Source organism: Marmota monax, unplaced genomic scaffold, assembly GCF_021218885.2.
Source record: "Marmota monax isolate L192 unplaced genomic scaffold, Marmota_monax_Labrador192_F-V1.1 WCK01_AAM20220418_F8-fsc00171, whole genome shotgun sequence".
Lineage (NCBI taxonomy): Eukaryota > Metazoa > Chordata > Mammalia > Rodentia > Sciuridae > Marmota > Marmota monax.
The window spans coordinates 3110237-3126054 of NW_026694658.1; the positions used below are offsets into that span (position 1 = coordinate 3110237).

At 34.8% G+C, this 15818-nt stretch overlaps 1 protein-coding gene across 1 annotated transcript in view; it reads right to left on the reverse strand.

The window, feature by feature from the left end:
- Nucleotides 1-15818, reverse strand: part of Vmp1 (vacuole membrane protein 1) — a 116026-nt gene that overhangs the window by 79076 nt on the left and 21132 nt on the right. Inside the window, exons 2-5 of the mRNA XM_046423136.2 lie at nucleotides 15658-15759; nucleotides 13722-13857; nucleotides 12662-12752; nucleotides 10282-10392 (exon numbers count right to left, since the gene is read on the reverse strand). Coding sequence (XP_046279092.1) covers nucleotides 10282-10392; nucleotides 12662-12752; nucleotides 13722-13857; nucleotides 15658-15733 — 414 coding nt within the window. The 5' untranslated portion in view covers nucleotides 15734-15759. The remainder of the gene's footprint in view (nucleotides 1-10281; nucleotides 10393-12661; nucleotides 12753-13721; nucleotides 13858-15657; nucleotides 15760-15818) is intronic.

A 15818-nucleotide genomic window follows, 5' to 3' on the forward strand; every position in this document is an offset into this window, starting at 1 on the left:
CTGGACACTTGCAATACAACAGCAAGAAAAAAACAAAACACTTGGTCCTCAAAGAGCTCTTATTTTAGAAGTGAAGCTTACATTTTTCTTATTTTAGCTAATTGTACTCCCATACTCTATCCATTTCCCAATATTTGAAACCTTTCCTACTGTCTTTCTTTAGATCAGGCATTCATTAGAGTTTACCTTGGACATAGCCTTCTAACGGGGCGCCTTCTAAATGAAGTCTACTTTCAGTCTCTTCCCCACAAAAAATACATTACATGATGCTGACAGAGTTATGCTTCTAAAATGTAAATGTTAATTCTTTTCTGAATTACTTTTTGGGACGTATAAAATCTAAATTCTCTAGTCTGACTTTCAGAGCATTCTATAGTTTAGAATAAGAATTCTACATTCTCCTATGTCTTTCCATCAACAAACTCATTTCATGAAGTTTCCCTATTTCTTCCTCCAAGCAAATTCTTCCCTATTTTAGGGGTTCTATAATAATTTTATAATAATACTTGTTACAATGATCTGCAGTACAATGATCTGCAGTATAAGTATTTGTATAAACATCTCTTCAGTTCTATATGTTTAATTCCTTTTAAAATAAAGTGATTTTTTTTCCCGTGTGTAGCGCTGGGAATTGAATAGGGCCTCATACATGCTTTACCAGTGAGGTATGAAAAACCCAGTTACCTGTTCAGGGTTTTAAAGAAAACTGAAATAAGTTAGTACAGTAACAATTTTATGAAATACTTATTTATTTACTCATTTTTTTATGGTACTGGGGATTGAACCAATCCAAAAAATTTTTGGATTGGCATGATGACAAATTCTATTTCCATTTCATGGAAAAATCTTTTTTTTTTTTTTTTTTTTGGTAGTACTGGGATGGATGGGATGGAACCTACAGGGGTGCTCTCCTACAGAGCTACACCCCCAGCCCTTTATTATTTCTTATTTTGAGAAAGGGTCTTGTTAAGTTGCTGAGGCTAGCCTCAAACTTGTGATCCTCTTTCCTCAGCCTCTTTAGTTGCTGGGATTGAAAGTGTATACCACCATGCCCAGCTAGGAAAATATCTTTATTTTACACTACTGATGTGATTATTTACTACATGTAGAATCCTCTGTTAGTAGATATTTTCTAAGAGTACTTTAAAGATCCCATTCCGGGGCTGGGATTGTGGCTCAGCAGCAAAGCATTTGCCTCACACATATGAGGAACTGGGTTTGAACCTCAGGACCACATAAAAATAAATAAATAAAATAAAGGTATTGTGTCCATCTACAATTTAAAAAATATTAAAAAAAAAATGATACCATTCTGCTGTTAGATGACTTCCACAAAATGACAGCATGTCATTTTCGCCATCTTTCCTTTTTTGTTCTGGATATTTTTCTCTGGCCTATTTTATAGTTTATTAGTTTTCTCTCTTAGCTCTATCAAATGAAAGCCCATTAAATGGGTCTTAATTTTAGTTATTTAAAAAAAAAATTATTCTAGAACTTCCACTTGGCTTTTTCAGTTTCCAATCTTCTGTTAAAATGATCAAAGTTGTTAGGCACGGTAGCACAAACCTGTAATCCCAGAAGTTTGGAAGGCTGGGACAGGAGGATTTCAAATTCAAAGCCACACTCAACAATTTGGTTAAGCAATTTAGCGAGACCTTGTCTCAAAATAAAAAAATAAAAAGATCTGGAAATGTAACTGGGTGGTAAAGCACTCCTGGGGTTCAATCCCTAGCACCAACAAAGAAACAAATAAAACCCCATCAAACCTTCCCAGTAGTACAAAAATAAAAAAAAAAATACTTGAACATACTAATTTTGGATTGAAGCACATGTCCAATAACATTAGGCATTATATGTATGCACATTCAACCTTTCTCTTGCTTTGTTTTTGATGAAATTAGTTTATGTCCTTATATATCTGATTACTTTTTTTGTGAGTGCTGGGACTCTATATATATAAAAAATATAATGTGAAGCCTAGGGTGATTTTATTCTCCCCCAGATTTAAGTTTGTGTCTAGTGAGTGTCTGGGCCATTAGTAATTCTAAGCAGATAAGATTATTTAAACCTGAGCTTCAGTATTTACTAGGGCTGATTTATGTCTAGTTCATCCTTTCTTTTAAAGTGTAACCCTTTAGGGTTGTAATCTAAAGCCTGTACGGTTTATCAGGGTCTATCCCTGGCCAGCCTCTCCTCTCAGTACCCTCTTTGACCTTAGATATTGGCCTTATTATTCTTTTAATTTCTTTCAAATTTTGATGTCTTTAAACATATTTACAATTTTATCCACCTTTTCAGGTAAATATTACCCCCATTTATATTGAATAAACTGAGGTTTAAAAGTTAAGAAATCTGTCAACTATCATGAAGCTAATAATAATGGAGTAGACATTCAAACCCTGTTATCTGAATCCACATGGCTCCTTTTCCTCTCATGATAGAAATGAAAGATTTTAGCTTAATAACAAAAATACTTTTTCTTTAAAAGTTTTGTAGATGAACAGAATGCCTTTATTTGTTTATTTTTATGTGGTGCTGAGGATCGAACGCAGTGCCTTACAAATGCGAGGCAAGTGCTCTGCCACTGAGCTACAACCCCAGTCACACAAAAATACTTTTGATCAATTGCATATTCTTTTTTTTTTTTTGGTACTGGGAATTGAACTCTGGGGCACCTACAGGGTCTCAGTTGCTTAGTGTTTCGATTTTGCTGAGGCTGGCTTTGAACTTTCAATCCTGATGCATCAATTTCCCAAGCCACTGGGATTACACGCATGCACCACTGTACCTGGCTACTTGCATATTCTTAATTAAAGAAAGTGACACAATTGAAAGTTAGTTAGTTTGGCATTATATGTGAGTCTTGGCATGCTACAAGTTATGTTCTTCGTGGAAATACATGTTACAATGGATAAAAGGCTGATAATTGCTGAACTAATTAATGAATGTGGGAAACTATTATGTAAATATTTTCACTCACATGTATTAACTGCTCTGATGTACATAAAATTTGTAGGTGTTAAGTATAGAAAAATAATAGAATATGTCTCCAAACTAGGAAGAGCCATTTGACGGTTTGGTTTCTGAATGAAGCTATTCTAACAAATATATACTTATCCAGAAAGGAACTTGCAAATAAAGTACAGTATATTGGTTATATTAGTAATGCCACCTAGTGGCAGCCAAATACAGATAAAAGAAGAAAAAATTTCTAAAAGTAATTTTTAAACCTTTTATTGATTACAGTCTCTTTGGAAAATCTGAAGAATATCACTGGTCCTTTTCTGCCAGAAAAATGCTTATTTGCACAGACATACAATAACAATTATAATGTCTAGGGGAATTAGCACGCTTTTTGAAGTCATTTGCTGATCAATAATATTAACAGATATGTATGTAGTGGTCCAACTAACTACCCTGGAGCAATGTAGAAAAGAAAGCCACTGCTTTTCCTTTGTCACCTCCTTGCTGGTTATCAACCACTATTCAGGCATAAACAATATTTAACTTTTCATTTCTGGCTAGATATCTGGTGTCTTGCAAAACAAATTTATGCTGTCTTCAAATCAACTGACAAAATTTGATGGTAGGGGCTGTGATTGTGGCTCTGCAGTAGAGTGCTCGCTAGCATGGGCAGGACCTGGATTCGATTCTCAGCACCACATAAACATAAAGGCATTGTGTTGTGTCCATCTACCCCCCCCCCCAAAAAAATTCTCTCTTTCTAAAAAAAAAAAAAACATTGATGGTAGTCCAAACTAGCAATTTTTCGCCAGGTGATGTCATGAAATTTTATGCAGATCAAACAAATACTAACTCTTACTTTTTATGTTCAAAGAAGTGATGAGGACTTCCAGGACATCTGAATTTCAAACTACAAACTTTCAATTATACCTAAAAATATAAATGGTGGCACACATCTGTAATCCCCACAGCTTGGGAGGCTGAGGCAGGAAGACCAAGTTTGAGGTGAGCCTCAGCAATTTAGTGTGAACCTGTCTAAAAATAAAAAAGACTAGGATGCAGCTCAGTGGTATAATATCCCTGTATTCAATCCCTAATCCCAACACTTTGTAAAAAAATTTGAAAATGAGTGCAACTTTATAGACAAATTGAAAAATCAAGATAACTTTTCCATTTTAAGTATCTAAAATTTCAGAAAATATAACTCTTTTTTTGTTTTTTATTCCAAGGACTAAACCTGGGGTTCTCTTAATCACTAAGTCATATCCACAGCCCATTTTTATGTTTTATTTAGAGACAGGGTCTCACTAAATTGCTAAGCCTGGCTTTGAATTCTCAATCCTGGTTTAGCCTTCCAAGCCACTGGGATTACATGCATGAGCACCGTGCCTCGCAAAATACAACTCTTGTAGGTGACCATTTAGTATATGATCAATTATAATTAACTAAATGATACTTCCAAAAAAGAACTTCCACACTGGGGGAATCAGTGAATATAAAATATGAAAAACTTTTAAGGCTATGATTTCCAGTAAAGAGAAACATGAAAAAGAATGGACTAAATCTCTTCTCTTTGTTAAAACTGGTTTCTTTTTCACACATTTTACTTCATATTACTGTCAAAAGGAGGCTTATATTTCTGATCAGATTACTATTCTAACATGGTCACTTGTATCTGGACTGAGGAGTTATATGAATAAATGGCAGAGGTATCTGTTTCATCAGCACAAAAAAGTAGGCCATGAGAATGTTATTGTCACATTTCCCTAAATGAGGATTATATTAATGAAAGCAGAATTAGGACTTCCAAATACAATTACATTTCCTGGACACAAAACAAAAGAAATGTGATCTATAAGAATAAAATTCTGTCCACCATCTATACCTAGAAAATGGCAAATTAAAAACATCTGATCAAAAATTATTTGGAATAGCAATAACACAAATAAAAATTTAAAACCTTTGACTCTGCTTTGCCTCTACTTTCCTATTTTTCTATTCTTGGCCAAGGTTCACATCATACATTTGATAATTTACCCTTATTTGATACACCATTGGTTACTAACTGACTACCTTGGCTCTTTGGGAGAACTGAGATTATTCATGTTAAAGCAATGATCACAGAGCCTAACACATAGTAAATATTTAATTGATGTTAGCTAATCTACCAGGATAAACTAGACAATGCTACAATAACAACCCAAAGATTCCAAGCAAATTATTACTTATGATCATATTTCACTGGTCAAAACAAACAATATGGCTAGAGTTCAAAAGTGTGAGAATACAAAATCTTCCCATTGGTCAGATACCATAAAAATAGAAAAGGGTTAAAATTAATAGAACTGACTTCAGGCAGTATTAGTATAACAGAGCATGACACTGATGCTTCTCCTTTTTGTTATTGGTAGTAGTTAACCTTTTATAATTTGATTTTCATCTCAACAAATCAACTGAAAAATCAAAACCAGTATATAAATAAATGAAGTTTAACAGATTACTCTCCAATTGTATATACTCATTTTCTTGTTTGTGCTTTATTGGCTTTTGATCTACTTCTGATTGCTGTAGTCTTCTTTTAAGAAAAGTGTTTTGTTTTTTTACAAATTCCAACAGTGATTCATGATTTAAAAAAAAAAAAAAGAAACTCAGCAAAATAGGAGTAGAGATGTTCTTCCTCAATTTGATAAAAAAAAAAAAATCTACAAAAACCTACACCTAACATAGGCTAACATACCTTAGGGTGAGAAAGTAGAAGGTCTCCTCTTTTGAGAACAAAGCAAGATGCCCCTCTCATCCTATTCAATATCATACTGTGTGAGGATGTCCTTAGGCCTGAGTCTAAGCAACTCCATTTTAAAAACTCCAGTTTTTACAGTCTTACAGGCAAGCCTAATGGAACCCTCCAGTGTGGCTCTCAGGCACAAACAAGTCACTTCCCCCCACCCTGATAAGATCAGGGTGGGGATCACCAGATCAGATGTTTTAAACCCCAGGGTAAATGATTTCACTGAGAAATCTGATGGAAGCTGATAAGGATTGAAAGGGGGGTCAAAAGCCCCAAAACTTAATAATAGAGCAAATTAACAGACATTCAGCAAGCTGATACTGAGGCACACAAGCTGAAGAGCCTAATGAAGACCTGTACTGACATCCCATCACTTGTCATCATTTGCCTAATACTCTGCGTGGTCCTCACAGCTCTCAAACTCTACAGTCACATCTTGACCCTGGTGATATACAGTCGAATGGCTTAGTTGGCCATCAGCTCCACTCTAGGAGAAGCCTACTTTTGTTCTTGATGTGATAACCACGGTCTGAGTATGCATCTGCTGGACTTAAAGCCTAAGGCTTGAGACTTTTGAACTGACACTTGCATGCAGAGAAAATGTCTGTCATTAGCCTGTCATGATTAAGTGTGTTTGCAGTGCTTAGACTTAATTAATCTAGAATTGTTTGCTGTGAATTGATTATGTCTATTGCAGTGCTTAGTATTTAAGGATTGTCGATTTTCTTGATTAAGAACCTACAGAGTGAAATTGTATTGAGTGATTTGAGTGAATAAAGCACTGACAACAGCAGAAGCACCTGGACATTCTTTATTTCTCCCCCTGGATGGCATAAGTCGCACCTTTTGCCCATTGCAACATACTGGAAACTGAACTAATATAGCAAGATAAGAAATGGGAATAAAGATTATACAGACTGAGAAGGAGGAAATAAAACTGTCTTTGTAGAGGATGACTATCTACATAGTAAATCTTAAAAAACTGTCAAAAAATCTTGGAACTTTCACATGATTATAATAAGGTTGCAAGATATAAGGTTAATACATGAAGGACAACTTCGCCATACCAGCAATGAATGCACATGCTCCACCAATACACTTTTAGGAATTTACTCAAATGAGGTAAAAAAAAAATCATTCCAAACAAAACTTGCACACAAACGTTTATAGCAGCTTTATTCATAACTGCCAAAACTTGGAAACAACCAAGATGTCTTCAATAACTAAACAGATAAACAACTGTGGTAATACATTTGCAAAATGGAATAACAGCAATAAAAAGAAATTAGGTGGGGCTGGAGTTATGGCTCAGTGGTAGAGTGCTTGCCTGGCATATGCAAGGCACTGGGTTTGATCCTCAGCACCACTAAATAAATAAAATAAAGGTATGTGTCCATCTACAACTAAAAAAACCAAACAAACTACCAGAAATGAGTTATCAAGCCATGAACCATTGAAACTGCATTTTGCTAGGAGTTTGGAGATGGGGTGAGAGTGTAGAGGAGAGTAGAAATAAATAGGTGGGACACAGGACATTTTTAGAGCAGTTAAACTATTCTACATGATACTATAATAGTATATATATATATATATATATATATATATATATATATATATATATACACACATACATACATATACACTATTCATTTGTCAAAAGCCTTAAAACTATAAACACAGTGAACCCTAATATAAACTGAGGGCTTTAGTTAATAACGTATCAATCTATTTCCTACACAACAGGCAGAATTAAATGTCCATAAAATGCAGATTTGGTTATTTTATATACACTTTATTTTAGGGCATTTGAAAGAATCTTAAATGCTAGTCACAGAAAAATGCTACTAGTGAAAGAACAATAAAAAAGATTCAGTTTATCTAAAAATGAAAAAAGTAATTTGAACCATCCTGAATCTCTGTTTACTACTGGTACTGCTAACACCACAAAGCTTTTATATGTAATTTTAATATATTTTAACATGTAATATATTTTATATACAGTTAACGGATATTATATATAATAATTATTGAGCCTAGGGTTTCATGCATATGAGGCAAACACGATCACTGAACCACATTCCCAGCCCTGAAATGAGTTTCTTTTTTTTGGTACTGGGGATTGAACTTAGGGGCACTGAACCACTGAGCCACATCCCCAGCCCTATTTTGTATTTTATTTAGAAACAAGATCTCAATGACTTGCTTAGCATGTTGCCATTGCTGAGGCTGGCTTTGAACTCAGGATTCTCCTGTCTCAGCCTCCTGAGCCGCTGGGATTATAGATAGGAGTGAGCCACTGCGCCCAGCTAAAATGAGTTTGTTAATCTGGTTTTCCCAAGAAATCTCAGAACAGGTCTAGACAAGCACAGAAAGGAATTCTGTAATCTGCCATTTCTTCTTTTCGATTCTCCCTCAACAAATTCTAAAGATGAATGTAATGTTATGTTACTAAGAATGTAGTACTTTAAATTAAAGAAACAATGACATGGATTATGTCATTTAGGATTTATGTACCTATTTCAGCTAAAATCAGCAAGCAAACATGAACATAATTCTAAAATTCCAAGTTTTTTTTTTTTTTTTTTTTTTTTAAGATAGGGGTCTTGGTATTTTGTGGAGACTGGCCACAAACTCAAGTGCATCCTGCCTTAACCTCCTGAGTAGTTGAGATAATAGGTGTGTGATGCTGCGCCTGACTTAAAATTCCAAGTTTTTAAACTCCTATAGACTTGGAGAAATTATCATTATAGATTAATTTCTAAAGTATTCTTCAGATCATTAATTCAGCACTCTTCTGAACCAAGCAGACAATCAATCACTCCTTAACACTTATCATACCTGCTTCAGAAATTAATTCATTGTAGTTATAGAGATTGCACGTGTTTGCAGTGATGAACTTTATTCAGCAATCAGTCTCACCATGATACCCTTTCACTTGTTTTTTCCCCAATGAAGATCAAACTATTTATAAATATGGAATTGTTTTAAATTTATTTTTCAGGTATAGGAACAGAGTGAAACAAGTAAGGCATCTAGGGCATGAAATTTAAGGAGGCACTTACACATCAACCCTGTACTTGCATGACCCTGCCTAATTGTGCCCTAGGGGTTGGGGATATATAGTGCAGGGATAGAGCACTTGCCTGTCACACCCAAAGCCCTGGGTTCTATCCCCAGCACCACCTGAATGAATGAATGAATGAATGGATGCTTAGATAGATAGATAAGTGGAAAAATGAATAAATTTGTGCCCTAGGTGTCTTGCTCACTCTTTTCTCACTAGTCCTAGTTCTAATATTATTTTTGGCATATTTGTGAATGATAAGAAAAACTTACCTTTACTCTGTTTAATTTCAATTAGAAAAAAAATTTTTTTCAAACAGGGCACTTTTATATTTTGGTTCAAGGGTTTAAAAAGCATTTAGTTCTACAAATTTAATACTTTATCAATTATATTTAAGAATACTAAAATAAGGACTGGGGACATAGGTCAGCTGGTAAAGTGCTTGCTTTGATGCACAAGGCCCTGGGTTCAATCCCCAGGTGCCTCCCCGCCAAAAAAGAATACTAAAATAATGTCTAAGTGTACATAAGGTGTTTGAAGATATGAGAAAAGACATAATCTCTCTGTTGCTGATTAATATAGAAAATAAACTGTCCAAATCCATCTTAATTCTTACACAGAATTTTTTTTGGGGGGGGGTAACCTGGGATTGAACTCAGGGGGCACTTGGCTACTGAATCATATTCCTAGCCCTAATTTGTATTTTATTTAGAGACAGGGTCTCACTAAGTGCTTAGAGCCTCACTTTTGCATTCCTCCTGCCTCAGACTCCCGAGCTGCTGGGATTACAAGTGTGAACCACCATGCCTGGCCTTACACAGAATTTTGTACATGGAAATTAACTTCAAGTAATAGAACAACAATTAATGGTATGACATGAGAATCATTATTCCAAAATCCAGAAGGAATAAAATTGTCTGAACTAATTTAAATAAACTTTATTGACTCAAAAGAAAACTCAAAACAAAATTCAAATCAATCTTTAAGTAATGATTTGAGGATAAAAATGCTAAAAAAAAAAAAAAAGGTAATACAGATCTTAGAACTTTTTTTTTTTTAAGAGAGAGAGAGAGAGAGAGAGAGAGAGGAGAGAGAGAGAGAGAATTTTAATGTTTATTTTTTAGTTTTCGGCGGATACAACATTTTGTGGTTTGTATGTGGTGCTGAGGATCGAACCCGGGCTGCACACATGCCAGGCGAGCGCGCTACCGCTTGAGCCACATCCCCAGCCCAGATCTTAGAACTTTTAACTTCTGAAATAAAAGTACCAATAAATCTCGGGCTGGGGATGTGGCTCAAGTGGTAGCGTGCTCACCTGGCACACGTGAGGCACTAGTTTCTATCCTCAGCACCACAGAAAAATAAAATATTGTGTCCACCTAAAACTCAAAAATAAATATGATTTAAAAAAAAGAGAGAGATAAAATCTCTTTCATTTTTTGCTCATTAAAAAAGTTATTCTTACCAGATAAAGCAGAAAGGTATGCAGTCCTGTTCCAAGTCCCACAGAAGACAAAATTCCCAAGCCTATCCAGTAGGCATACAAAAGAAATTGCTTCTCTATACGTTGCACATACTGAAAAACAAAAAGAATGGAGAAAAATCTGAATTATTATTATTATTATTTTTTTTTTTTTTAAAGAATTTATTTAATATTTATCTTTTAGTTTTCGGCGGAGACAACATCTTTGTTTGCATGTGGTGCTGAGGATCGAACCCGGGCCGCACGCATGCCAGGCGAGCGCGCTACCGCTTGAGCCACATCCCCAGCCCCTGAATTATTTTTTAAAATTTATTTTTAATTTGTTCTAATTAGTCATCCATGACAGCAGAATTCATTTCGATTCATTGTACACAAATGGAGCACAACTTTTCATTTCTCTGGTTGTACACGATATAGGAAAAATCTGAATTCTTGATACAGAAATATGGTATGTATACACTACCACCACAATAAGGCAAACCAACTAAATAAAGTTTCAATTAGGAAGAAAATATTAAGACAAAACTCTTCAGAGGCCTAATTTCTTTAGTATGAATATCTAAGATAATAAAAATTTTATCTATCTGGAAGGAATAAAGCTCTTGTTTCTTTTTCCTTTGAGAAGACAAAGGAAAAAGCAAATTACTAATAAGATAATAAGAATTTTAAAGCTATTGAAAACTTACAAAACTTTAAAAAAGCATAATACACAATGGTAAAGGGAGGCAATTATATAATATTTGTGAATAGAATACATTCTTGATTATCCAAGTAAAAATGTGGCTAATATAAATTTTCTATATTTAAGATCAAGATGCTTTGCCTTTTCCCCTTCTTTTTGAGGTACTGGGGATGGAATCCAGGACCTTGCACACACTAGTCAAGCACTCTCATCACTGAACTACATTTCTAGTTCTTTTTCATTTTATATTTAAGACAGGGCCTCACTAAGCTGTTCAGGCTGACCTTGAATTTGGGATCCTTTTGCTTCAGCCTCTCTACTCACTGGGATTACAGGTGTGTGCTATCAAAGCCCAAGATGCTTTCCAAACAAGAACAAAATAAAGTGCAATGGGAGACATATTTGTTGAAAGAATTCCAAACTTGTTTCTAGAGAAATCTACCCATTTTTGGAAAGTAAAATTTAGCAAGTTAGTTTACTGCAAAGATTAAATATTATTTAAAGAAATACATTTAAAACTATAAGAACTCCCTGAGAAGTAAACAGCTTTAAAGTATGAAATGATTCCATTTTAGACCATTTCCTATTTGAACAATGTTTTATTATTTTAATAAAATTTATTATTTTAATAACAAAATGTCCTGTTTTCTCATCAGTAATGTACCTGCAGACCAGAGGCTGAGGAACCTGTCTTTCTAAACAAATAAAACCTAACTTTCTTTTTTTGTTACCAGAGATTGAACCCAATGGCACTTAACCACTGAGCCACATCCTTAGCCCTTTCCTTTTCTTTTTTTTTTGAGACAGAGTCTAAATTGCCTGGGGCCTTGCTAAATTGCTGAGGCTGGCTTTGAACTTGCAATCCTCCTGCCTCAGCCTCCTGAGCTGCTGGGATTACAGGTATAAAATCTAACTTTCAACTTAGGAAAAGGCCTGTTTGGACAGACTGTAAAAGTTTTATACAAAAATTTTTAAAAAGTATTTATTTTTTAGTTGTAGTTGGACACAATATCTTTATTTTATTTATTTTTATGTGGTGCAGAGGATCGAACCCAGGGCCTTAAACATACTAGGTGAGTGCTCTACTGCTGAGCCACAAACCCAATCCATATAAAAAACTTTCATAGAAAATATAAAAAGTTTTATAGAAGATATAAAAACTTTGGCAGAGATAAAAGGTTTCATGTTGCTTTTACTGAACAGAGTCAGGAAAGATACATTTAAATCTTTGAAGGTAATATGGAATCAGAGATACCAAATAGAATACTGACAGCCATGAAACAATATAAGAATATTTTTAATTTATGGTCTTAAGACATTAAGATATCAGTTATGGCCCAGTGCAATGATGCACACCTATAATCCCAACAGCTCATGGGGCTGAAGCAGGAGGATTACGAGTTCCAGGCCAGCCTCAGCAAAAGCGAGGTGCTAAGCAACTCAGTAAGACCCTGTCTCTAAATAAAATACAAAACAGGGCTGGGGATGTGGCTCAGTGGCTTCTGAATTCAATCCCTGATACCAATCCCCCTCAAAGATATGTTATCAGATAAAATTAAAAATATATAACTGAGCCTAAATTTTGAGGGTACAAAATCTATGAAACCCACATTAGTCCCATTTTGAAATTTTCTGAAATTAGACAATGTGCAAACTAAAAATAATTGCTAAATCTCCTACCTGTTGATGTGCTCCTTCAATGTAATATGTAGCTATAAGCACAGCAAGCAGCAGTAAAAAAGACACCACAATGCTTTGACGATGCCATAATCTTAAAAACAAATTAAAAAAAAAAAACAAAAAAAAACCCTCAGTCATCTTACTTTCAGATGCAACATTCCTAAAACAATTCGTTGAAGTAGGGTGCAGAAAGGAGTCAAGGGAAGACACGTGGGCATGGAACTCAATTTCTTATCATAAACCCCACCATATCCTTTCCTTTACCTAAAGCCTGATCTTGTTTATACCCCCAACTTCTAATTTAGAGAAGCATAATAGAGCTATGAGGATAACAGAACTATGAGGACCTGGTTTAGAGATGATTAGCGTTGCACTTTTAGCAAGACATTTAACCAATACAATTTTATTTTTATTTTAAAATCAAAATTATATACTTATTTTAATTTCTTCATGGAGTTGATGTTAGGATTAAATGAGATGAAAAATGTTATAGTGTTTTATCAACTCTAAGCACCATAAAAATGTAAGATAATAATAGTACAGCTAACTTGGAAGGGCAAGCAAGAAAATGATAAGATTGTAAAGGTTGAACTTGCTCTCTATGATACTCAAAGCAGTGTTTACAGGTACTAACTTAAAGATAGAACATATATTCATGGCAGAGTCCTTATTCTTTGGCTCAAATTATCAGTAAAAGTGCTACAAACGCTGAACCTTGCCCTGATTAAGAATCAGTATATCTAATACACACAGGCCTGTTTTCTCTTGAAGGTAAAACCAAAATATTTTCAGTGTTCTCCCTTGCAAGACTCAACATGAGACAGTGGGCAACTACAGTAATCCATTGAGCAAATGGATTTCATCACCTAATTTTTCTTCAAACTAAATTCCCTATTTTTCTTCAAACTATAGAAGGGAGAACTAAATACGTTCTTATGATAATATTCTAAATTTAACTTAATATATTTTGATGGAGCAGATGGCAGGGAGTAGGAGATGGTTGAGGATTTCTAAAATTAGAAAATAACATTTATATAAAAAGTAGCAGAAGACTCTTTACTTTGAGGTCCATTCCTTCAAGATTATAAGGATTTCCAGAAAAAAATACTGCAAGGTAACGAGTGGCTGTCTCCACAGGACAATATTCTGTCTTTCTTCCCGATCCCTCCTCTTCTTTTCATTTATTGAAGAGGGGTCTGCAAAACAACAGCAGCAATTAAAACAGAAATTCTAACATTTATACTTACTTATTTGAATCACTTAAAAAAATTCATCCAGCTCTCCATCCTACATCTGAAAGACTGCACATAAAATCTCAAAAGTAGAGCTGAGGATGTAGCTCAGTGGAGCCTTAGCACATGTGAATTTATATGAGGGCCTGGGTTCATCCCTACACACCAACAACAAAAACCAAACCCCACAAAATCTCAAAAGTCGAAACAATGTAATTTACATGTGGATCATACAAATTTAAACAGTTTAGGTGAAACCAACTCTTCTCTAGAGGAGGCAACCTCTGGAACACAATTAATATTAATATAGGTAGCCCACTAAGAGTTTGTCTGAAAGCTGTTAAGGAAAGCTAAGGACCATGGTAGATTCCCATGATTTAAAGCTCAATGGCATTTCATTTGTCTGTATATCTATCTGCCTATTGCTTCTTTTTCAATTAATGGCAATTTTGCAGGAAATTCTTTTTTTTTTCTTGGTTGCTCAAAACATTACAATGATCTTGACATATCATATATCATACATTTGATTCAAATGGAGTATGAATTCTTATTTTTCCCACGTGTACAGATTGCAGGATCACATTGGTTATAAATTCTTTTAAGTCATCTAGAAGAGGAATGGTACAAAGTATGAGTGCTTGGAAAGATACTGGATTAAAATATTTTTCCCATATCCCAGGTAACCATTGACAAGTCCTAGAATCTTGAGAAATGGCAACTATATATCAACAATATCTAGGGGCTCAGAAAGAATATGAAGTATAATAGTTGCCTTTTTTCTTCTTTTTGGTGGTGGGGTTTGAACCCAATGCACATCAAGCATGTGTTCTACCAGTGAACTACAACTCTAGACCCATAGCTGCCACTTTTTAATCAGTTATCTAGAAAAAAAACTGAAGTGAGAAAAGTGTTTGCCCTTTGCAAACTCCACTACCTGACAATATCTGTGATTAAGTAGTAAAAGTTTTTTTCCTCTTTAATATTGGGGATTTAATCCTTGGCCTTGTGCATGGCAGGCAAACACGCTACTACTAAGCTACATCCCCAGACCTTGACAGATATAGGAACCTTTAGTAGAGGGTGTCCTAAATAAATCATACTGAAAATTTCAGGCATTGAATTTGGACTAGAACTAAACATTTTAGGAAGTGTCACATTTGGGCTAAGTGCTTCTGTGTTAATACCCACACCCCCCACCCCACCCCAGGGGCAACTCTACCACTGAGATACATCTCTAGCCTTTTAAAATTTTTTATTTTGAGACAGGGTCTCACTAAGTTGCCTGGGCTGGCCTCAAACTTGTGGTCCTCCAGCCTCAGCTTCCTAAATTTCTGGGATTACAGGTATGGTCTTTCACACCTGGCCAGCTTCTGTTCCAATCTAAACAACATTTCTGCAATTATTTACTGTCAGAATACAAGTTTCTGCTCTTGTGCATACTAGAGTAAGTCTAAATTAGTTCACTTTCTATGAAGACATTGTATAAACTTAGCATTATATTATAATTCAAAGGACTTTAAATTCAAAATTTGAAGGCAAAATACTTGGTTACAAATCAGGCTCTGCCATCTGTCATTTATACAACCTTGGGCAAGTTAGTTAACAATTCTGTGCCTCAGTTTTCTCTTCTGGAAAATAGGGAATAACAATTACTTCTCAGGTTCATTTTAAGAATTGAGTTAATACATATAAAGTTCTGAGAAGAGTTAGACACTAAGTATTCAATTAACAGGTTTGGCATTATTATCATCATCTATACTATACCTGTGAAATTCCCATTATGTTGTTCCTTGTTCATTGCTACACGTCTCTGGTCACAATTTTTTCCATTCTCTGCCATTTCATAGATCAGTAACTCTTGAGGAGCTAATAAAAATAAAATAAAATCCAGCAATATGATATATTCTTTTGCTTTGCACCCAAGA